The sequence below is a fragment of the Amphiura filiformis genome, chromosome 16 (genome assembly GCF_039555335.1).
Source record: "Amphiura filiformis chromosome 16, Afil_fr2py, whole genome shotgun sequence".
In the NCBI taxonomy this organism is placed as follows: Eukaryota; Metazoa; Echinodermata; class Ophiuroidea; order Amphilepidida; family Amphiuridae; genus Amphiura; species Amphiura filiformis.
Genome location: NC_092643.1, coordinates 6,323,039 through 6,348,057, shown reverse-complemented (window position 1 = coordinate 6,348,057; position 25,019 = coordinate 6,323,039). Strand labels below are relative to the sequence as shown.

The 25,019-nt window shown below is 37.7% G+C and overlaps 1 protein-coding gene across 1 annotated transcript in view; it reads right to left on the bottom strand.

The window, feature by feature from the left end:
- Nucleotides 1-2,740: 2,740 nt before the first annotated feature.
- Nucleotides 2,741-25,019, bottom strand: part of LOC140135470 (protein IMPACT-B-like) — a 125,667-nt gene continuing 103,388 nt past the window's right edge. The window contains 8 exon segments of the mRNA XM_072156977.1: nucleotides 2,741-4,779; nucleotides 5,693-5,827; nucleotides 6,790-6,812; nucleotides 6,815-6,879; nucleotides 7,268-7,341; nucleotides 14,646-14,743; nucleotides 16,924-17,013; nucleotides 18,704-18,792. Of these exon segments, the coding sequence (XP_072013078.1) occupies nucleotides 4,714-4,779; nucleotides 5,693-5,827; nucleotides 6,790-6,812; nucleotides 6,815-6,879; nucleotides 7,268-7,341; nucleotides 14,646-14,743; nucleotides 16,924-17,013; nucleotides 18,704-18,792 (640 nt within the window). The 3' untranslated portion in view covers nucleotides 2,741-4,713.

The following is a 25,019-nucleotide window of genomic DNA, read 5'->3' as shown; positions in this document are numbered from 1 at the left end:
ATCACACTTGTCCCCATCTATGCATATATTTTAATTACATCACAGAATTCCCTTCTTATGGTGGTACTAGCATTCTTAATTTCATACATATATTTAATGATTTTCAAATTACTGTTGCGGTAATTGATCAACTTTGCATGTACCATTCCATTCACAGTTTTACATCCAATTATTTTACACCACATTTGTTTTGGGGCTATGCATACCTTAAAAAATCATCCACAATACACTCCTCAAAGTAATTTAAGGATCAAAAAATTCCATTCAATATTTTTCAGAAACAGAATTATCTTTCAAGATGTTCTAAGTGCCAGATGAAACAGTCATGACGAGACTTTTTGCAGTGTTTAGTAGAACATGGACAAGGCCACATATTATAAAAAGATATTTCGACTAGGTACAAGTATGGTCAAGATAATCTGGATGAAACTTTTTGATCCTTAAATTACTTTGAGGAGTGTAGTAATAAGAGATTGAAATACTAATATTCACTGATCTGAACATTTTCCACGGTCATACAATACCTGCCACCTGATGGTGTAGTAGAATAGTAAACCATTCATAATACAAGCGGAATTCCACACTTAGCACAGGTAGGATTTGTTGTTGAAACTACAAAAATATACTGAGAACAAGTTGACCAATCAGTGCACGAATATCCTAACTTTTTTTGGTGAAATCAAGTCATTAAAATATTATTTAAATATTATTATGTCAAGCACACATTTTCAGCTATTTTACCAATCTTAAAAGGGCATTTCGTGATCCACAGCATCATCCCCCCACTTTTCTCAAAAAAAGTTGAGATTTTTATATCACTGGAAACCTCTTGCTACATAATGTTTTTGTACAAAATATTTCTTGCAGATTAATTCGTTTAGCAAAGATATCGTGACATTTTAATTTCGTTCTGGAGAGGTGCAATATACATAATCATGCATAACTCGCAAACGCACGATCGGAAGCAACTGAAATTTTGGGAATAAGCTTTTTTCGTGGATATCTACTGAAATATGTCATAAAAAGAAGATGCTAGGATCACAAAATACATACATACATACATACATAAAGGTATTTATATAGCGCCTTTAAAATTTATCAAGGCGCTGAACAAGGAGAGAAAGGATGGGGAAAAAAAAAAGAAACACAGTGGAACAAGAAAGAAGCTAACTGAAAAGGTGAGTTTTCAGTTTCTTCCTGAAAACTGGAATTGATGGAGACTCCCTGATGGCTTTAGGGAGTTTGTTCCATTCCCTCGGGCCAGAGACAGAGAATGTATTTAAACCAGATCCTCTATGTGCCCTAGGCTGACTAAGCAGGGTCTTATCGGAAGAAGATCTCAATTCTCTTCCGGGAGCATAGGCTGAAAGAAGCTCACAAAGATAATTGGGGGCACGGCCCTGAGAGCACTTGAAAACATAAAGCAGGAGTTTAAAAAGAATTCGGTCCTGGATTGGAAGCCAATGTAATTGAATGAGAAGGTCGGAGGTACCAGTTGAGCGAGGGACAGAGAAAATCAAACGCACAGCACGATTTTGCAGCTTCTGCAGTCTATTTCTTTCACCTTGAGTGATACCATAGAGGATTGCATTGCCATAATCAAGTCGGGACAGTATGAGAGAGCGAACAGCATGGTGACAGGTATCCTGGTCAATGAATTTACGGATGCGGTAAAGATTACGAAGATGGAAATTGACAGACTTTGTGAGGGTGGTAATGTGGTCACGCATAGACATGGTGGGATCAAATATGATTCCCAGATTCCGGATGGAATTGGAGGGCTCGATGATGACTGAGCTGCTCAAATGAAGCGTAACATTGGAAATGGAGTTAATGGCACGAGGGATGCAGCAGCAAAGAATTCGGTTTTTGATCATTCAACTTGAGTTTATTGATTGTCATCCACTTCTTGATATCTGAGATACATGCAGACAATCTGGATAAAGCTAGATCAGAACTTCCAGGAACAGAAGGATCAAAGGCAGTATAAAGCTGTGTATCATCTGCATATACATGGTATCTCAGATGATGATGAGTTATGATATTAGCGACAGGTTTAGTGTAAAAAGTAAATATGAGAGGACCCACAACTGAGCCCTGAGGAACCCCAAAATCCACAGATTGCTCATCCGAAAGGGTGCCAGAGATACTGACACGATTTGTGCGGTTCTTGAGGTAGCTATCAAACCAGTTCAACACGAGACCACGCAGCCCGTAAGATGTAGCAAGGCGAGATGTTAATAAATCATGGTCAATCGTAGCCGAACGTCGCCGACAAATCCAACAAGACAAGATAAACAGCCCTGTTATTGTCAATCTCATGCATAATGTCATTTTTGACACGTAGAATGGCAGTTTCAGTGCTATGGTTGCCTCTATAAGCTGACTGAAAAGGTTGTTCCAGGAATTTTCCATGATATATGAATCAAGACGACGAGAAACAACCTTTTCAATGACTTTGGATAGGAAGGGATATTGGAGACAGGCCTATAATTACTCAAGTTATTTTGATCCAAATTTGATTTCTTAAGGATCGGAGTAACTATGGCCCGACGTAAGGAGTCTGGGAAAACACCAGTACTGATGGAAGTATTCACAATATGTGAGACAAACTGAACCATATCATGGACATAGGTCTTAAGAAGCCATGTAGGCATGGAGTCCAGAGAACAAGTCTTATTTGGTGCACGAACAATAATTTCAGAGATTTCATCATGATCAGCCGAAGCAAATGAAGATACTCCTTTAAAAGTAATTAATAAAATTTTAATTACACATTTAGTCTAAAAATATACATAAAGCAACACAAAAATGCTTCTCCTGCAAAATGACAAAAGTACAGATACAATATTCTTGCACTAACCCACAAAGTGTGTCATCACTAAAGTATACATATTGTTGTGCTCACTCATTTTTCCCAATTCCAACCCTCCAAAAAGTCACAAATCAGTAAAATATAGTCTTGTACAATTACTACAAAGGCCTGTGAAGCTATAATTCCTTAACTCTCTCCACACTGAAATAGACTGCAGACGACAAGTTTCAATTTTTCTGATTCAAAACTTTCAGAATGGTAAATTTTCATGACCATATTTGGAATCAGCATGTAAAATGCATTAAAATGAGAACAAACAAGCCTAGTATTGGTTAAGAGGTTCTTGAGATAACTCTTGATATTTTTTAGAAAATATCTCAAAACTTGGGGACTTTTTATGTTGAAGCCTATGGCTAGCATGCAGAGCATTAAACATAATTTTGGCCAAAATGGAGATGAGACAGTGTTACACTGAGCACTCAAAATGAAAATGTTTATTATGTCTTCTGCCTATTCAGTTGAACATTTCATTACAAAATATATTGAATAAAATTTAGTAGTTACAATATTCCAAAAATATGTTAAGGCCTGGATTTGTAGGAAGGCCCTCAAGAGTTTGTACACAATATACGTATAAACTTCATAAACAAAAGCCTGGAGGGCCGGCAAAAATATTGCCCAATTCCCCACATGTTCATAAACAAATTAAAGATATTGATTCAATATAATATTATAAACACATTTACTACTTGAGTTGTTTCATTGCACATAAAAATGTGACACAATCTGATTCACTCAGGCCAATGGGATATTGTAGCTTAAATCCATACACCCCCGTGGAAGATCTTCCACACAGGGGATGTGAAAATGGGGTTACCTGAATGGGTGTGGGAGAATAAGGTCATGTCTTCCATAGGGGTGTATATGGATTTCAACTGGAATAGCCCAATATGCTAGAGATAGATGTTTTTTTGAATTAGAAAATGTAAGATATGAGCAATTACAGTATGGTGAAAGCTCAAAAATTGTCCAACATTGCCACCATCAGTGATCAGATTGCATTAAAAATTATTAACATAGAGGCACTTAAAAATAAACAAAGACTTCAAATAATGGGAGAAAATTCCAAACATCAGTCATGTGGAACTCTATGGTAGTCATCAGATCCTTGAAAATCACTAAAGTTTTCAGCACAGTACTTCAGCGGTCTGCCAGTTTGGCGCAGTTTATGGTCTATATGGAAGTGGGGTTCTGATTGGCTAATTGAATCACATCATCACACATCGGCAGCTCATTCGCTACTCAAACTGCATAGCAACACGTAACCTAGTTCTATTTATGCGATAATCAGACGGAGCAGACAGACACCGCTGAAGTAATTTGCTGAATAGTATAACATAAAGAAATACCATGTGTTGACTCAATAGCAAAGAGCACACAAATACATGTATGATGCAGAAGGAGATAATTGATGAGTAGCAGAAATCAAATATTTTATGTTGAATACCTGATTATTCCATATAGATTTCCACTGACAGAAATAAACATGATGGAAAATCATTTCTCCCATTATTTAAAACCTGTGTACCATGAACACAGCTGACCTAACATAAGTAACTGAGGCAGATGATTATCACTATTTTATATGTAGGTATCAAGTGAGGCACTAAGTGGTCAGTAATGTGTTGGTATGCACTCACATCACGTTTGATGCGTAACAATTTCAATAAAGACTGAGCAAGATTTTTTATTTTGTTCATCCTGGTTATCTGCCTCATTTACTAATGTTGGGTCACATCTTCAATCTTTGGTCTGATATTGACAGTATTAAAGCTGCACTGTATACTGTATTTGTTGGAAGCACAATGATCTTTGATACATTTTTATCTCCTTGTACATTACTTGCCCTTCTTCCAGTTCTTCGTCTTCCCTGTCCCTGTTTTCTCTTTACTGCTTTTTGATTCCTGTTACGTGAAAACAATAAAGTGAAAAGAATGATTTACAAACTGATGTTAGAGTGAATAGATTTACTATAGGGGCAACCTCAGTGAGGGCATAGGTAATTCTGGATCATAATTCTATAGAAATTTCACATTACTGCTGAGACCATGTACGTCACACCCAGCAATATTTTACTAAAAGTTAAAGGGTGTCATGACCTTTGAGAATTTAAACAAATAATCTCAAACATAGCACAGTATCTACTGTTCTCAAAGAGATCGAAACTAAAGAGAACCTACTTCATCAGGTTTGCAAAAAAGTGTGCCTCCAGATTTATGTGCAATGTGCCTGGTGTAATTGATTTAAATTGGGCTATTCCTGTTGAAATCCACACACTCCCTATGAAGAACATGGCCTTGATTTCCCAGATGGGGGGTGTAGATTTCAAACAGAGTTTCCCATTCAGGTAACCCCATTGAAATTCACTCTTTGTGCGGAAGATTAAGGCCATGTCTTTCACTGGCGTGTATGGATTTGATATAAAATTGGATCGATTGAGCCCATGTTTACTGGTCGAGTCCAATAATTTTAAAACTCATAGCGAGACCAATAAATAGTGGGCATAAAGCATCCAATTTTATCATTTTTATGTGTTGGATTGTATATTTTCACACACTTGAATTGATTAAAACATAATGACTGGAATCGCCCATTGCGCACCTAGTGCTACACGTCCAAAGCTTTGTAATGCTCGAGATTAAAGATGTACATTATTGTTCAATTTCAGGCTTAAGCCAATAAATAAATGCCAGAGGCACACTATTTTAGTCTCCATATGTGACACACCAATATAGCAGATTTACCATAGTGTTACACACAGGGCAATTCTGAGTCCGTTCTCTTTGGTTCAAATCTCTTTGACTGTCCTATACATACTTTGGTTTCAATGAATCCAGCATATTGCAGCACATTCCTGGCAGCGTTGTTGATATGTTTGAATCTATCTGGACCTAAGAGAATACCACCATACCATCTGGATACAACAACTAGCACATTACGGGCATCCAGGATCTGCAAACAATGACACAGATAATAATATTGAATGGCAGCGTTGTTGATATGTTTGAATCTATCTGGACCTAAGAGAATACCACCATACCATCTGGATACAACAACTAGCACATTATGGGCATCCAGGATCTGCAAACAATGACACAGATAATAATATTAAATGGCAGAGTTGTTGATATGTTTGAATCTATCTGGACCTAAGAGAATACCACCGTACCATCTGGATACAACAACTAGCACATTACGGGCATCCAGGATCTGCAAACAATGACACAGATAATAATATTGAATGGCAGCGTTGTTGATATGTTTGAATCTATCTGGACCTAAGAGAATACCACCGTACCATCTGGATACAACAACTAGCACATTACGGGCATCCAGGATCTGCAAACAATGACACAGATAATAATATTGAATGGCAGCGTTGTTGATATGTTTGAATCTATCTGGACCTAAGAGAATACCACCGTACCATCTGGATACAACAACTAGCACATTACGGGCATCCAGGATCTGTAAACAATGATCAACACCGATACTGATGATTATTCAAACCAACATTATATATTTGTGTTGTTCATTTCTAATAAGAAGTTCCCTGCCATTTCACACCCAAAGCCACTTACTCCACAAATGTCCATTATGTATCATAATTTCATTTTCAACACAAGATGCATGTTTGGAACACTACGCATTATTTAACAGTGTGTGTAATTGGACGAGAGCCGCACATAAACAATGTTCATGACTGGCTGCTTTAGCGTGACAAAGTCAGTATTAAAGAAAATGCAGGGAAACCAACATTTTAATAATGTTACATTTTATTTTTTGTTATTTTTTGAAAAAATACAATCACTGAATGATGGGAAATGTATGAATTTTATCACAAAAGTTTTCAAACTCAGTAATTTATTATAGACCATTAAACCATTTTGTTTATATAGTACATATGACCCTACCTGTAGTAAATGCAGTAATCGCCTCCAGCCGCTGTTTCCCCATCATCATCGCAGTCTTGTATCATACTATCTGAAGATTCACCACAGATTCTATAACCAAAGAATAACAAAATGACCCGTATTGTGATATTCTTTGCCTCAAATCACAATATAGAAAACACTACCCATGCCCAGGCCTACTTCAATGTGTCTGCATCAAACCATTTAAAGGTCCTTTATCCAATCGATAGCCTCATCCCTAATTTTTGGTATCAGAAGAAAGATAATATCATTCTTATTACCCAAGTTAAATCTAACCCCCAAGATATTTTTCATTTAACTGGAGCAAAACAACTCACAATTTGAATTGGGAACATATTGTCTAAATGGCAGGCTTCAATATAAGACCTAGTCAAGTTGTTAATGTTATAAATTATTTACTCAAAAATCAATTAGTAGCAATAATATATCTCATTTACAATATAATTAGTAAACTTACCTATAGGCTGAGATATTGTGAGTTGCATTGGCAATTTTCTTATTTTCATACAGTTTTCTTAGTACTCGCTTCACCTGAAAAAGAGGCAAAAGTTGACGGTTAACTAAAATAATTTGGGAATAGAATACCTCACACTCTTGGTAAGCAAATACTATACATTTGTAATAGAAATAAACTGTCTTCAAAGTTCTACCTAAAGATACAGGTTTAGGGCCACATTGCTCCTTTTAGGGCCATATCCTTTTAGGGCCACATTGCTAAATATTATTGACATCTACATTAAGAGACTTAATTAACACTTTTGTTTTTAAGACCAGATGTAAATGATTCCAGTTTGTTACAATCGAGTAATGATGAGGGTAATGAATTCCAGTCCAGTATCGTGCGCGGGAAGAAGCTGAACGTATAGGCCCTATACGTTTGTTTTGGGAGCCATGACATGGAATTTAAGAGGATGATATTGAAGAGTATGTGATGCCCTTGGTGTTTGTATATAATCTGGTATGGGGACGGCAAAGTTTTGAGTTTGAATTTTGAACATGGTGATTAAACGTAAAGTTTCCCTTCGTTGTTGGAGTGATGTCCAGTTTAACTGATCTAACAAGTTGGTAACTGTGCCCTCTGTTCTACTCTAGTTATTATTTACAAACCGCACTGCCCTTCTTTGCACCATCTCTATTTTATTAATACTAGCGGGTACCCGCGCTTCGCGCGGGCCCCCGCTAGATGAGTAAATGGGAGCGGTTAGTAAACGGGATCGGTTAGTATAAACGATAGAAATGGTAATCATGTCAATTGGTATCGCTTTTAACAGCTCAATTATTACGCGGTTAGTGATGTGGTAGGCCTACCATTTGTTGCCTCTACTTTGCAAACGACGTTCTTTCTTTCTTACTTTCCGTTCTTTCTTTCTTGCTTTCCGTTCTTTCTTTCTTGCTTTCCGTTCTTTCTTTCTTTCTTTCCCGTTCTTTCTTTCCCGTTCTTTCTTGCTTGCTTTCCCTCCCTTTCTCTCTTGCTTTCCCTCCCTTTCTCTCTTGCTTTCCCTCCCTTTCTTTCTTGCTTTCCTCCCTTTCTTTCTTGCTTTCCCTCCCTTTCTTTCTTGCTTCCTCCTCTTTTCTTTCTCCCTTTCTTTCTTGCTTTCCCTCCCTTTCTTTCTTGCTTTCCCTCCCTTTCTTTCTTTCTTTCTATCTTTCTTTCCCTCTTTCTTTCTTTCTTTCTTTGTTTTCGTTTCTCTCTCCCTTTCTCTTTCTTGCTTTCCCGTTGTTTCTTTTTCTTTCTTTCTTTCTTTCTTTCGTTCTTTCCCTCTTTCCTTCCCTCTTTCCTTCCTTTTTTCCTTCCTTCCTTCTTCTTTCTTTACATAGGCATAAATCCCGGGATGAGTAATAAATTCCTCAATATTTCGATCAGGGGCATGATCTACTGAATCACCTCCATGTTGACGCATATATGTGGGTTCCTTTATTTCTTTCGTTCGTTCTTTTTTTATATGTGTTTCTGTTTCATCAAGTAGGCCTATAGCAACATTGGGTTTCAAGAAGGTTGAGTTACATAGCGTAAATTCGGTGTTGGGGTGGGTATAACCCCCCAATGTTTTGATAAGGTCAATGGTCCGTATAATCACCCCAAGTTCACACATGTATAATAGATGTGGGTTTCTGACAAAATTAACCTCATTTTTGGCCAAACTAAAAAGTGCCAATTTTTATGCCTTCGTGCTTAATTTGTTCCACTTTTGCACAATATAATTCACCAGTAGGCCTAATTAGCTTGCCATAAATTATTCTGTCGCCAAGATGCTGGCTTCACTGTAGGCCTATTGCAAGAAATTGATTTAAACGGACCCATCCCCCATGTAGTCCTGGCCCTAGCTAGAACCCGGCCTACACCGGATAGGGTAGAGATTTTGACACTTGATTTGGGTTATTGGACCTTTGAGGTTAACGAATCACAGAGGTGCTTTGCGAAAGCGGCTGCGAATTCGAGAAATCCAAGATGGCCGCCAGTGCCATTTTGAAAATTTTAAATTTTAGTTTTCACTCAATATTCATGTGTAATACATCATTCTATAGGTTTTTGCATACAAGGAATCAATTTCTGACATTATTTTTATGATTGAAGGTCAGTATAACATGTTTACATTCAAAATGGCCGCCAAATGGTTGCCAAAAGATGGGGTTTTCATTAAAATGTATTTAGAATTCAATATTTTAACTTATTTGATGTTAAAAATAACCATGGGTTGCTGATATTATGGTCAGTTGTCTATGTCATTTCTATCATCTCCTGGATATGTTTAAAATCAAAATGGCTGCCAAAATGGCCATAAAATCGTTTTTTCATTAAAATGTGTTACAGGAGTATTATGAAGTACCAGATTTACAATGAAATGGTGCCAAACATTGTGTTCTTTTGTATTTTAAAGTATCTCTCTGGTAAAGGGGTAACAATATGACATCAGCATCAATTAATATGATCTCATGGGCATGTAAACATTCAAAATGGCGCCAAAATGGCTGCAAAAACATGATTTTTTCATTAAAATGATATTTAAAACAGCATTTTAATAGATGTTGTGTTAAATATTTTCATTGAACGCTGATATAATGTTAAAGGAGTATTTCTATCCAAATTTCTTCCTACTCATGTGTTTTTACATTCATGAAAGAAACCTAAACCCAAATTTTCATGCAAATCGGACATTCAGTTGGCGAATTATGGGCTATAACATATATTTCAATGGTCCATAGGATTGTGTGTGATACTTTAGTTATCGACAGAATGAAATTCAAAATCGAACATTTCGCCCGCTTTCTAGATATAAATTATAAATTTATAAGATAAATTTGCAAGATTCCTTTTGCACATGATCATTATGCACCTAGTAAGGGAGACCGGGGCAGGTTGGCCCCCTTTTTCCCCACTTATCTGGAGAGCTCAGTTTGTGGGTTAGGAGGCTCTCAATTTGATACTTGAGAGCTGTTTACTCTAGGTAAATGCTAACAAATTTATATGGCTCTGACTTATACAAAAGTTATAGTAGTTGTAGGAGAGAGCGAAAAGAAAATTAACCAGGCCGGGCAGGTTGGCCCACCAAACGGGCAGGTTGGCCCTCTATGCACAACCGTGTGTTATTGCCATATTTCTTTCCAATAAAACATTCTAAAGTTACAACTGTGGTAAGATATCACCTATCATAGTTCCAAGATAATCAAAAAATAAAATTCATTTTGCGCCATCATGGGTCATTCTTGAGGAAATAGCTAAAATCAAGGAAATAACGTTAACCAATCATCTTATAAACCCCATAACGAAAAACTGAAAGGCTGTGGATAACAATTGTAATTGACTTTTTTGTTCATTATTAACTATTCTGAGTGATGAATTACTTTTTATGTACAAATTCCCAATTATAAAGAAATATGATATTGAAATATTGCTATTTCCAGTCAAAAAGTGCTCAAATAGGACAACAATATAGATTTTTTGTACTATACTCCGCCTTTGAACAATTTTATCCATGGAACTGACTAGTGTTGGTGTGTAAATTGTATTTTGCTTCATTTGACACAAAATGGGTGAAAATGGAGAAAGTATGCATAACTCTTGCCCATAAACACAATGGGGGCAACCTGCCCCAGCACAAGTGGGCCAACCTGCCCCATAGTCTATTTTTTGTTTTCCATCAAATTCGCAAAACAGAAACAGGATGGAAAGCTTTCAACTATATGGCATTTTAAGCAAGACCCATACCTTCCAGCAACTTACAATTTACATAATGTATTATGTGCAACAATAGTGCTTTCTTTCCTTTCTTTTTTTCTCCAAAATGACCATGCAAGTAGTTTTTAAATTGATAATATTATGTCTCAACAACATGTAATTTATCTGATTTTGTAAGGAAATGGTGCCACATGAGTGCTTTCTTCGAGATCCAAAAATATCTTTGTGGCAGAAGGGTAACGTAAAATATGTCATTCAAAATTATCCCATGGGTAAGTTCAAAGAAATAAAAGTGACTCCCAAAATGGCCACCAAAATATTATTTTTTCATCAAAATCTGTTACAGCGACACTAGGTATCTGGTTTTCAAGGGGATGGTGCCATAAAAGGAGAGTATTTTCCCACATAATCATTATAGCATAGCAGTAATAGGAAAACAGCATGGACTTATGAGTAATTGGGCATGTTTAAAATTCAACTTGGCCACCAAAATAATATTTTGGATGTTGGTGTAACAGTCATTTAAAAGAGTATATTATATTCTTTTAAATGACTGTTACACCAACTTTCAAGATACCAGTTTTTTACAGGAGATGTCATTTTTTCAGCTTCATGGCATATGGTTAACATTCTGTCGTAAAATGATTCTGCCGGCATGCTCATACCAACGGGACCCCTTATATACTAGGTGCATAATGATCATGTGCAAGAGGAATCTTGCAAATATATTCCCTTTCCAGAGAAACCGCCAACATGTTCGATTTTGAATTTTATTCTGTCGCCAACGAAAGTATAACACACAATCCTATGGACCATTGAAATATACGGTATGTTATAGTCCATAATTCGACAACGGAATGTCCGATTTGCATGAAATTTAGGATTTAAGATTCTTTTATGAATGTAAAAACACATGAGCAGGAAGAAATTGGGATAGAAATATCCCTTTAACATTATATCAGCGTTCCATGGAAATATTTAACACAACATCTATTAAAATGCTGTTTTAAATACCATTTTAATGAAAAAAAATCATGTTTTGCAGCCATTTTGGCGGCCATTTTGAATGTTTACATGCCCATATGAGATAATATTAATTGATGCCGATGTCATATTGTTACCCCTTTACCAGAGGGATACTTTGAATACAAAAGAACACAATGTTTGGCACCATTTCATTGTAAATCTGGTACTTTATAATACTCCTGTAACACATTTTAATGAAAAAAGACTATTTTGGCGGCCATTTTGGCAGCCATTTTGATTTTTAAACATATCCAGGAGATGATAGAAATGACATAGACGACTTATGATTTGTTGTCACCATAATATCAGCATCCCATGGTTATTTTTAACATCAAATAAGTTAAAATATTGAATTCTAAATGCATTTTAATGAAAACCCCATCTTTTGGCAACCATTCGGCGGCCATTTTGAATGTAAACATGTTATACTGACCTTCAATCATAAAAATAATGTCAGAAATTGATTCCTTGTATGCAAAAACCTATAGAATGATGTATTACACATGAATATTGAGTGAAAACTAAAATTTAAAATTTTCAAAATGGCCATGGCGCCATCTTGAACTCTCGAATTCGCAGCCGCTTTCGCAAAAGCACCTCCGTGGTTCTTTAACCTTAAAGGTCCAATAACCCAAATCAAGTGTCAAAATCTCTACCCTATCCGGTGTAGGCGGGGTTCTAGCTAGGGCCTGGACTAATGCCATGTCAAGAGAAATCTACGCCATTGTTAATGTTGTCAAAAGATGCCGGATTCACTATTAATATGCCTACTTCAAGAAATGTTTTCATCCCTTCCCTAATGTCAAAAAGAAATCTACGCCACGGATATTTAGCGGTTGCGGTTTTATACCATGCTATAATCTGCTAATAATGTCCCACACTCCCCATCGAAATTCATCACAACATGACAAACGAATAAACTCAAATTACTTTCCAATACCGTATATATGCCTAGGCCTACCTTGAATTTAAAATCTTCGGAAAGTCATCACAAAAGAAGTTTCCGAAAGTCATAATTTGCATAAACGAATGCAGTTGATTTATTATTATAGCAGTTGCGGTTACCATGCCGCATAATGCCCACTCTCCGTCGAAAGTCACCACGAACGGATAAACTAATATCACTTTCAAAATTATTAGATCACTTGGACCATTTATTTTCAAAATACGTAACTTAAAACCACCTTTGTCTCAGCCATTAATTTGTTAGTTCCGTCTAAGAGATGTGATATTTTCGTCTTAGATGAAACTGGAAGTTTTGTTACCATTAGCGCGTCGGGAAGTTGCCACGACCTGTGCGTATTCCGCGTATAGCAACGCAGCAACGGACCGTAAATAAGCGGGCCACCATTGGTTGATCTACCGAGTAAATCCAAATAATTATTTGTATTTATTAATTTATCTATCTATCTATGCATTTACCATTCATCTGGAAATGCTAGAACTTATTTATTTATCTATTTATTAATTTATAATTTATCTATAATCTCCGAGATGATACCGATGAATCGATCAGTTCCTCTTCAAAGTATCGATTATCGGCAAGTTCCTCTTTAATAGTATAGATCCGCTGCAGTGTGAGGATCCCAAACTACGTCAAAGGTTCACTGCAAAATATTCTACCACACCCCATGATTACTGTTCAGGTTAGAGTTAGGGTTAGTAAGGTGAAGTATCAATGGGCTATTCCATTTGAAATCAACACCCCCCTGTGGAAGATTTAGCTTAAGTCTTCCACAGAGGGAGTATGAGTTTTGACTAGAATAGACAATTGGGTAACTTCCATTTAAAATACTCACTCCAGTTGTGGAAGATATAGGTAAAGCCATAATACAGGGGGAATATGGGTTTCAAAATGATTAACTCTGATCAATTACAATTGAAAAACATACACCCCCTGTGGAAGATATTTCCAAAATCTTCCACAGGGGTAGTGTGGATTTCAACTGGAATAGCCCAATGCACCTAACACTAATCAGCCAGCCAAACCAAAGAGGGTCTTAGCTTTGCGTCTTTGGCACAACATGTCACAGACAGAATGCAAACAACCCCACACTTTGAATTGTCTGCATATAGCGAAATTATTCTTAGGTATATGCAGGGCCGTCGCTAGAGGGGGGTATGGGGGGGTGTGACACCCCCCAATACACAATTTTGTCGGCAAAATTTGACTGCTGTCGGCAAAACCATGTGACTGTCAGCAAATGTAGTCAAAGGTATGTGTGATTGTCGGCAAATTGTGAGAGCCATGTAAAAGATTTTAAATGTGTTCCGAAATTGTGTTGTTGTAACGTAATAGACCTACTGATGGTTTACTAGTTAATAGTTAAAAAAAAAATTATTTGAAATTTTTTTGACTCCTACCCCCCCCCCCCACCCCCCATACTCCCGTCGGCAAACCATACTGTACACCCCCCGAATCATATTGGTCTAGCGACACCCCTGGGTATATGAATTTGCCTCCATAAGCGACACACAAACATGGCGAAGTTGCAACTCTTTGATGCTACCTCATTGCATCTACCATAACCACTCAGGGATATATGTCCATCCCCCCTAGATGAGAGATTCTACACAAATAATATGGGGGGATTTATAGCTGCAGGTGGCCTAATACCTGCATGATAATCACCTGTTCTGTTGTGACTATAGGAGTGACTAAGTGAGCCTGGAATGTGCTTCTTCTGTCTGTTATTGGATCACCATGCTGGATAACTGGCAACTCATCAACTACAGGAGATAATAATAGTAACAGGAATGTATTTAATCATTGATTTGCTATTTCTATTACCCTCACAACCCATTACTGAACATCATACACTGTGCTTTGTCAAAATGTGTCACATATTCTACGCTTAACTAGGTGTACAATATTTTCACAGCACGCTGCAGATACGCGTACATGCTACATCCATCTTGAAGTAAACAACTTAAAATATTAGAGGGTCAGGGCCTCAGTTTGGTTCCATTTCGCGAGAATCAAAAAACATCGGAGTTGCTTTACTTACTGCATGATTCAATGAAAGAAGTTGATTCTCGCAACAACTTTTTAGGAGACTCATTTGGAGAATCGATTCTGTGATTCTCGTCGAATCTGAGGCCCTGAGGGTGTAGCATTATCCTTTACATCAAAATAATTTGTTCTCGGCAGCTGCGCCTCACCCATTATTCACATTTTTACTGTCTCAACCACATTACTTGGGTGTAAAGGATACTGCATTACCCTTTACTTGTTAAGAAAATCAGATTTTGCACAAAGCTTTAAGAAGTGTAGGTGTGAAACATACCAATAAGATTCAAATTGGACATTTTAGTCATGTGCAATATTGGAGGAGTCTGTCCATACTGACATTTGCAGCAACATGCATTAAACACGGCTTTAATTTCTTTCAACACTGGTGCTCATATATGTGACCTAGCTTCAACAAAATGAGCGTACAGTTGCATGTTTGTAGTTTCGAGAACTTCTGGGTGCTGAGTTGATGTTCTCTGTTTGACCCGCACCTGTTCAAGCCAGTAGTAGTATGTCCTTTGTGAATACCCATTCTGCCTCATTCACAAAAACTGGTTTGCAAAATGCCCATTCACAGATACTCCTGGCTTGTGATGATGATGGTGTGAGCCGTCGTATCCGACAGATCTCCTTTCTCTCAAAGCTGGTTGAGGGTTCGATGTTTTCTGCGGTGGCTGACCAATCCTCTGCTGGAACGGCAGTGTCGTTGACAGTCAGGGCAGACATAATCAGTATTGCTTGGTGGAATTTGGCTTTGTGTAGCATGGCGGGCTGAGCGGGCTTCCTGGACCGTCTTGATACGTCGCTGCTCGAATTTGCTAACACCAGCACGACAAGCGGATCGCCACTCTGGACGGGTGAGAGCCTGACTCTCCCAAGATGCAGTAGGTATGTCACAAGCTTTCAGACTGGATTTAAGGACATCCTTGAATCTCTTGTGTTGACCTCCTCGTGAACGCTGACCATTGACTAGCTCGCCATAAAACAGGGCCTTTGGTATTCTGCTACCATCCATGCGAACAAGATGTCCAGCCCACTGGAGTTGGCCTTTGATGAGGATTGCCTCGATACCTTCCGATTCACAGCGTTCAAGTACTGAGGTGTTTGGTACTTTGTCCTTCCATGAGATACCACAGATTTTACTGAAGGCACCTTAGATGGAATTGGTCAAGTTTTCTCACATGCCGGCGATACCAGGTCCAAGAGACACTTCCATAAAGGAGGGTGGATAGCACAACTGTTCTATATACACCGAGCTTAGTACTGAGTCGGATGCCATGATCAGACCAGAGTCTGTGCTGCAACCGTCCGAAACTGGCACTTGCTTTGCTAATTCGTGAAGTGATCTCGTCATCAATGCATGCATTCTGTGAGAGGAAGCCACCTAGATAGCAGAATGCCCATTCACAGATACTCCTGGCTTGTACAGGTATGTTAAACAAAGAACATCAACTCAGCAGCCAGAGGGTCAAAACTATCAACTTGCTACTTTACGCTCATTCCGTGGGAGCAGGTCACATATGTGATGCGATCAAGCAAAATCAGTCAGAACTCACAAATATTGATTTTGAGATATAGTCAATCCAAGAAATTATTTCCTTTTGTTTCCTGCTGTTTTGGAAACTCTTTAATTGCTCATATCTTTGGAACTGGTTGTTCAATTTCAATGGGGTTTTCTGCAAAATGCAGCTTTGTAAATGCTTGTTACTATCCTATAAGAAACTGAAAATGTATTATTTCTGAGTTCCGATTTTATTTGATCGCATCACATACATGTATGTGACACCAACTTGATAATCATATAATCTTACTGAATAGTTGCACATTATACCAAATTGACCAAGCACCTAAATGTATAGGCAAATAAAAAAAAAAATCCTTTCCATCCTCCACTTACATAATTGTGAATCTGCTGATTCTTTCATGGCTAAATCTATGGCATACTGGATATCACTGCTTGAGGATGGACTGCCCATGGATGTTTCTTCTGTAAATGAAAGACAAAATAACATAGGAATGATTTATCCATTAATTTGCTTTTCAAGAGACAAGTTTTCAAAATTGTTCACTTTGTAAACAAACATGGTCAATATAGTCAATATTTGTACACAAGCATGTACTAGAGCCTTCACAAAAAGTAACACATCCGTTACAAATACATCTGCAGCATCAGAACTACTAATTGTATATTTTCACATAGAATGACAGGTGGTTATGTATGCTCATTTTGATACTAAATTCACCCAATTCTGTTCAATAATAACAACGCTGCTTTACTTTTTGTGAAGGCTTTAGTATCACATCAGGTGCCTAACTAGCTGGTCATAAAAATTTGTTCGGGGGGAGCAGTTAGCCCTCTGTTAACCCCTTGTTACAATGTATGCCATTGACCACGAACATGCACTTAACTATACATGTTTTCTGACTACAATACTCATGTTCAAGACTATATATGCTAGTACTGATACATGGTTCATGCTTTTTGCAAATTTTGTGTATTTACATCTATAACAAATTACCGAGTTGCAAAACTTTTCGTGATAAAAACTCGAAAGGTGGTGATGCAACTGCAAATTTCACTTTTGCAAATCTAATCATTCACCGAGTTACGCTGCATATTCACCTCATTTTTTTCAATCTTACTGATTAAAGTCTAAAAATGAGCAAAAATACCTTTAAAAATATCCAGGGACCTCAAAATAGTGAGCATCAGTTACTAAGTCCGCCTAACAACTACATCGCGTCAAACAAAAAAAATCTTGCGTCTTCGTGTATCAACACGCCGCGTCAAACAAAAAGCCTGTATCATTTTGTGCGCTTCATCTCGCGAATCGCGTATCAACACGCTGCAATAAACACGGGAAATCAAAATGAGTGAGGAGAGTGCATGGGTGCCATGGGTTGGCGATATTTTTTAACAATCCGCGATGCACATCATGGGGTGACCATCAAACTGGCAAAAATACAAATTAATAATTTTTTACCAGTTGACTAGGAAGAACTACTAAAACCACGATAAGAGGCAGAGCGGATAAGAGGGAAAAGAGAGGTGTGAGCTAAAGGACCCCCAGTGGAAAGAACGGGAGGATAGGAGACAACATGAGGGGAGGGCAACAAAGAAGAAGTTGATTAAAATGAATAAAATTTAACGAATGACCAATCGCAATAAAAACTCGGAGGGTGGTGATGCATTTGTAAAATTGCATTTATGTACGAACCACGAAAGACGGGTGACCGCTAGTGCAAATAAAATACGGACCTTTCGCATCAGCTGCAGAATACCTGTATCTATAATACCAATGGGAAATGTTACACTCAGACACCTTTACAGTTTTATAGTCCATTTCTCATGGAAAGAGAAATGTAGATGGTCCACTACTTTATGCAGGATCCAGGGCATTTCTAAAAGAACTGCATCATCTGAAATTTTAGTTCTGTGAGTGGATCAGCTTGGAAGTATTTGAAGACATCTGTTTGAAGCGTCAAAATCTCGAAAAAATGGCTACACCACTGCCAAAAACTATAAATACATGTGCACCCACACCCCTACCTACATGTATATACTGATATATTTGCACCTATTGTGGATGGTCAGCATGAACATTTCAGTAAGGCAACTCATTCACTTACTGACTCCAGGCATATAGGGCCACACATAACTCGCTCTTAACTCTTACCTTTTCTTTGCTGAGCGTTGGATTTGTCCACCAGAAATTCTCGTATTCTCTCTACCAGGAGATATAAAACACACTCGCCAGCATTTTCACTGTAAATAAGTGATACAAAAGAAAGAGATTCATCTGATTAGGCCTATATAAAACCTTAATCTGTCTCATTTAGTAATTATTATCTTTAAATAACTGTGGATGTTATTAAAGATGTACCGTTTTTATTTGCGATGGGGGGGGGGGGGGAACAGAGAACCCCCTGACAAAAAAATGAAAGAAAAATATACCCCTCTGAAAAAAGATTAAAGAGAAAATCATGAGAGCAAATGAAAAGAAAAGGGGCAAGGAGTCCCTTTTTTACCAAAATTCAGCCCGATCATGGGCCAAAATAGTGTAAAATATAAAATCTGTGTGTGCTATATGTGCACATTGTAACAATAAAGCCCTTTTCATCCTAATAATGGGCAAATATCCCGGGGGGGCCACTATAGTGTCAAGAGGGGGTATCAGGCGCGTCCGAGGACTCTCAAAAAGCACCCTAAACAAGTATTTCCGAGACTGAAATTTCCCCCTAAACAAGTATAAGTTACACGATTTGCTACCCTAAACAAGTAGTTGTCTTTTCCCCAACCCTAAACAAGTAATTGATGCAATTATTACCCCTAAACAAGTAAACACACAGAACCCAGGCGGCGAGTGGCATGATAGGGCTGGCAATTTGTGGCAAGCCGTCTGAATTTTGAGCCATACAAGTTTACATGGTGCTAAAGCTTACCTCAAAGTACATGCAGTATGTCCAATATTTTCAAGATTTTTGGGCCAATAATTTCCCCTTTTTGGATCACAGGTCCAACCCTTTTTATTGAAATATTGTAGAATTTATTCTTTGGGATTGGAATGTACCCATTTCTCCACATATCCAAGAGAATTTTGAACTGCAAGTCCAACGCAAATTACGACCATGGCGATTGCAAACCACACATATTGAAGTTGGAAGAAGACGGCAAACACGGCCAGTTTAGCTTGGTTTATTTCCTAATTTCGTCTCGACTAAACTACCCTAAGTAACGTAAGAGCTCCAAAAACATACCCTTTTACACCAATTTTACATGAATTTGATACCCTATTCACGTTACGCACGTAACGTACGCTAGTCTGAAAAAATACCCTTTTTACGTGAATTTACGGACGCGCCTGATACCCCCCCTTCACCATTACAGTGGCCCCCCCGGGGCAAATATAGTGTAAAATTGTCCCATTAAAGCCTTTTTTGGAAGCTCGAAAACATAGTCTCTATGTATTGTACGATGCAGCTCCAATTTTTTCGTCTGTGCCCCCCAAATGTTATTTTGCCCCCCTCCGGCAAGAAAACAATATTTCAGAGAAGAATTCTTTTGATTTCTATTGTTTTCTGGCATGTTCAAATGAACCACATCTACTTTTCTTTCCTGGAGACTTTCGGCTCAATTTGTGAGAACACCGGGTTGAGAGCAGGTCTTATTTATGGATTTGTAATAATTCTAAAATCAAATGCTTGTGGATCAGTCTGACCCAATTTATTGAAAGCAAAACTGGTGATAATATTACAATTTTTAACTACCAATAGGGATTAATGGAATTAATGTTTATGACTCTGAGCACAAAATTGTAATCAATTTTCTTGTATTATGTTTGAAGCTTTATATTCATGATGTAAATTTCAAAAGACCTCTCCCAGTTTCCAAGCTTTTATGAACTTTGTGAGAATGAAACTTACCGTAACCACTCGGGTATAAGCCCACCTTCGGCTATAAGCCCACCCCCTATTTTTCAAACCATTCAGGGAACCAGGGTGCACTCGGGTATAAGCCCAGTAGTCATTTTGGCTAAGTTCTTAAATCATATCAATGCTTTTTTTCACATTTAAGAACAAATATTTAAAAAATATCAGTTAAAAATTAACATTCCATACTTCAAATTAAAAAAAAAATGGAAAAGAATGATAGAAATTACTGATACATTGGCCATATACAAATGGGGAAGATTTTTCTTATTTTTAAATTCAACTACTAGCGCCTCCTCGGTTATAAGCCCACCCCCAGTTTTGAAGTTAAATTGCCCATCTAGGGGGGTGAGCTTATACCCGAGTGGTTACGGTAATACCGAATATAGGATCGCAGAAGGTAAATGTAAATTGGGCAAACATTTTAAGAAATTTTTCGTTTGACCTTAATGAGGATTGAGATCAATTGGCCTGCCATTTGCATTTCCTCGCCTTTAAACCTTTTTTTTTTTCACATTCTGTGCACACCTAATGAAAATAACATGGGAAACTTGTCCTTGTTGTCTGTGTTCGTTGTCTTTTCTGGTGTTAAAAAATTTTATATCATAAAATCAGCCATCATTTATATTTTGTAATTTGTTAATAAATCATAGACAGTAACACTATGGCTGTCGAAAGATAAAAAAAGGTCTCATTTATGGAAAATATTGCGATATTTGTCTGCACTTCAACTAAAGACCACTTGTCATAGAGGGCAGTATTTGACTAGTAGAAATAATAGCTATCCTACAGTCTGTCCACTTAGAAGTACAAACCAAATCTGTGGCATCGGGGGTCGATGCTTTGCGTCACACGTGAGCTCGACGCGACGCGTAAAGAGCGTGGTGCACAAATCGCGCAGCAGTTGGCGCGCCAAAGAAGCATTGCACTGAAATAATTATTCTCATACCTCCAGTTTCCGAGGTCTATTTACTTTGTACTTCTATGTGGACAGACTATAGTGACTTTCTGCTCATTTTGTGGGTAACACAGGGGTGTGAGCAGGTCTCATTTATGGAAACTATTACAATATTTGTCTTCATTTCAACTGACGACCACTTGCCATAGAGGGCAGTATTATCATTTGACTAATTGACCTTTTCGGTAAATCCCATAACCCTTTGCGAGCCCACCTGAGAACTTGTCATTTTACGTCACGCCGACTTGCAATGCGCAAGTAACGATGTTCGATAAACGATGTGCGCATCGGCGCAGAGCGGCGTGACGCAAAATGACAAGTCCTTAGGTGTACTCGCAAAGGGTTATGGGATTTACCGAAAAGGTCAATAGCCACAGGTCTAATGGCATCACTATTTCTCACTCTCTATTTAAGCAGTCTATATAAATGGGAGGGGAGGGAGAGGGGAGGGGAGGGGGAGGGAGAGGGGAGGGAGATGGGAGGGAGAGGGAGAGGGGAGGGATGCAGTATATATAAATGGTTAATTGTTTGTTCTATTTTGTTACAACTTCAAAAGATTGATATAATTGACAGGTCAGTTACAATCTTCAGGTATTAAATAAAATACTCAGAAACACAAAAATTTGAAATATTTCATGTATTTTTTTACGATTATAATATGTTGCTGCAACTTATTTCACGATTGGGTAGCTTTCATGGGTATGATATAACAAAATATTGAACAATCACTCAGTCATTTTATAGTGCTGAATTGTGAGAATCTATACAATTTAATAGAAAAGTACACTAATACGATAGAGAGAAGAAAAGACTAGTAACAGAGGTTATGGAGGGTAAAATGAAGAAATACAGAGTTAAGGGGGTACTACACCCCTGTGGTGACTTTGTGACTATTTTTGCATTTTTCTCAAAAAATAATAACACTCTGGTAACAAAAGTTATGTATATTATTGGGGCAAGGAATCCAATTACTTCACTGAAATTTCAGTGATTCAAGACTAGCGGTTCAGTATATATGATAGGAAATGAGGTACATCCTAGCGGTACCTTATTTCTTATCATAAATAACGAACCGCTTGTCTTGAGTCACTGAAATTCCAGTGTAGTAATTGGATGCCTTGCCCCTATAATATACATAACTTTTATTACCAGTGTGTTATTAGTTTTTGAGAAAAATTCAAAAATAGACACAAATTTATTACGGGTGTAGTACCCCCTTAAGAGGGGGAAAGAAAGAGAGGGAGAGAAAGATAGGGAGAGAGGGGGAGGGAGAGGGAGAGGGGGAGAGGGAGAGGGGGAGAGGGAGGGAGAGAGATAGAGGGAGGAAGAGGGATATAAAATAGTGAAAAAGAAATTAAAGCGAGGGTTGTGAAGTAGAAAGAAAGAATTCAACATTAGTTATTTACTTTTACAATTGATCAAGCTATAAGAATGACACAAAAATAATATTACACATGAAATGAATATCTTCAAATTACACTATGGTCGCATCATTACGAGATAATCTATATAAAAATACGAGACTATTAAATATTTTCCTGTCGGTTTCTAGGCTAACTAATGTAGAAAAATACAAAAAAAATCATTTTATTGTCCGTCTCACATGACAATGCACTGATGGATTCTTACACGCTTTGCACTTAAAGAAGGATCCAAACTCTAATAGTAGGCTATTGTCTATTGAGTATAACAATAGCAGCTAATAGTCAAACCTGGGAGAAAAACTGCATGATATAAAGTGGACTTGTTTTCACAATAATATAAAGTGTGAGAAATGAGTTACCGTATTAATTAAAATCCACACTCCCCCTGTGGAAGATTTAGCCAAAGCCTTCAACAGAGGGAATATGACTTTTGAATAGAATGTACAATTGAGTAACTTCTATCTGAAATACTCACTCCTGTAGTGAAAGATTAAGTAAAGCCATAATTCAGGGGAGTATGGGTTTCAAAATGATTAACCCTGACCAATTGCATTTGACAAACATACTCCCCCTGTGGAAGGTATTTCCAAAATCTTCCACAGAGGTACATATATGTAGTATGGATTTTAACTGGAATACCCCAATGCCCCATTGCATGCTATCACACATTGGTTGACTTTAAAACATGTGTTTCACTTATGAAGTTCCTTATATTGTAGTTTGGAAACTTTTTAAGTAGGCCAAGTGTACTGATTTTGATTTATTTTTGCAAATTGAAAATGTCATCTTCTGATGCGATTTTGTAGTTCACAGCATCTTGCGAATGGTAGTGAGTTTTGGCGAAAATTGCATTGATCATTTTATAGCGAGCGTGTAGAAGAAATCAAATATCACAGATATACTTTTGTAGGTCGTGTGGTTCTTAAGTTATGTTGTAAAGAAGGCTGAAACAATTTTGTAAAATGTTATGATATTGTAGAATGAACTTTTGCAAAACATCAAAGTGTTTGTTTTCATAAATATTGATTTAGATAATGAAAATCGACCAATAACACCTAGTCTACCCTTAACAATCACTTTTGTATATGATCATAATTAAATTATGCGGCTTTCACATTTCCCAGTGGTTTACAAGCTGATACACATTTATATTTGTTCCAAAAATGAATTGTGTGAGAATCTATAAAATGCTACTAGTGCAAGGCGCTTGACCCAATTTCGACCAAACGTGGTCATAAGAACCGCTGACCCAAGCTTGATATAAGTTGTACACAGATAGGGGTCAAAGGTCACATAACGGATATTAGGGGTAATTTAGTGAAAATCTTAAAAATGTTGCTTCTCCTTTAAATTGCATGCTATGACCACTAAACTTGGTCAGAATAATCACTGGCCCAAGCTTTATCCCTGGCACTTGTGGAGTATGAAACCACAAAGGTCATCTAAGGTCAAAGGTAAGGTCAAATTTAAAGTTGCTCCAATCACAGAGTACTACAGAGAGCGTACCACCAGTCAAAGTCTCCGCATCACCCGATAATGAGGGCCGATGGTTACATGAAATGCGACAGGCGAGACTGCTATGATTGTTAGACATGGCACGATCGAACAATCACCGCATGCAATACACTGGGACTTTGACTGGTGGTACATACTCTGGTGGCTCCAATTGGTCTGTAACTTGGAGAAAATGATCCCTGACACTTGGGGAGTACAAAACTGCAAAGGTCATCCAAGGTCAAAGGTCATGTCAAATTTAAAGTTGCTCCAATTGGGCTGTAACTCGAGGATAATAATCCCTAGCACTTTGGGAGTTTGAAGCGGCAAAGGTCAACTGAGGTCAAAGGTCAGGTTAAATTTAAAGTTGCTCCAATCGGGCTGTAACTTGCAGAAAATGATCCCTGGCACTTGGGGAGTAAAAAATGCAAAGGTCACCTTAGGTCAAAGGTCAGGTAAAATTTAAAGTTGCTCTGATGGGCTTGTTACTCAGGAAAAACAATCATTGACACTTCATGAGTATAAAACTACATAGGTCATTTGAGGTCAAAGGTCAGGTCAAATTTAAAGTTGCTCTGATTGGCCTGTAACTCAGGAAAAATAATCCATGACACTTCAGGAGTATGAAACTGTAAAGGTCATCCCAGGTCAAAGGTCAGGTCAAATTTGAAGTTTCTCTGATTGAGC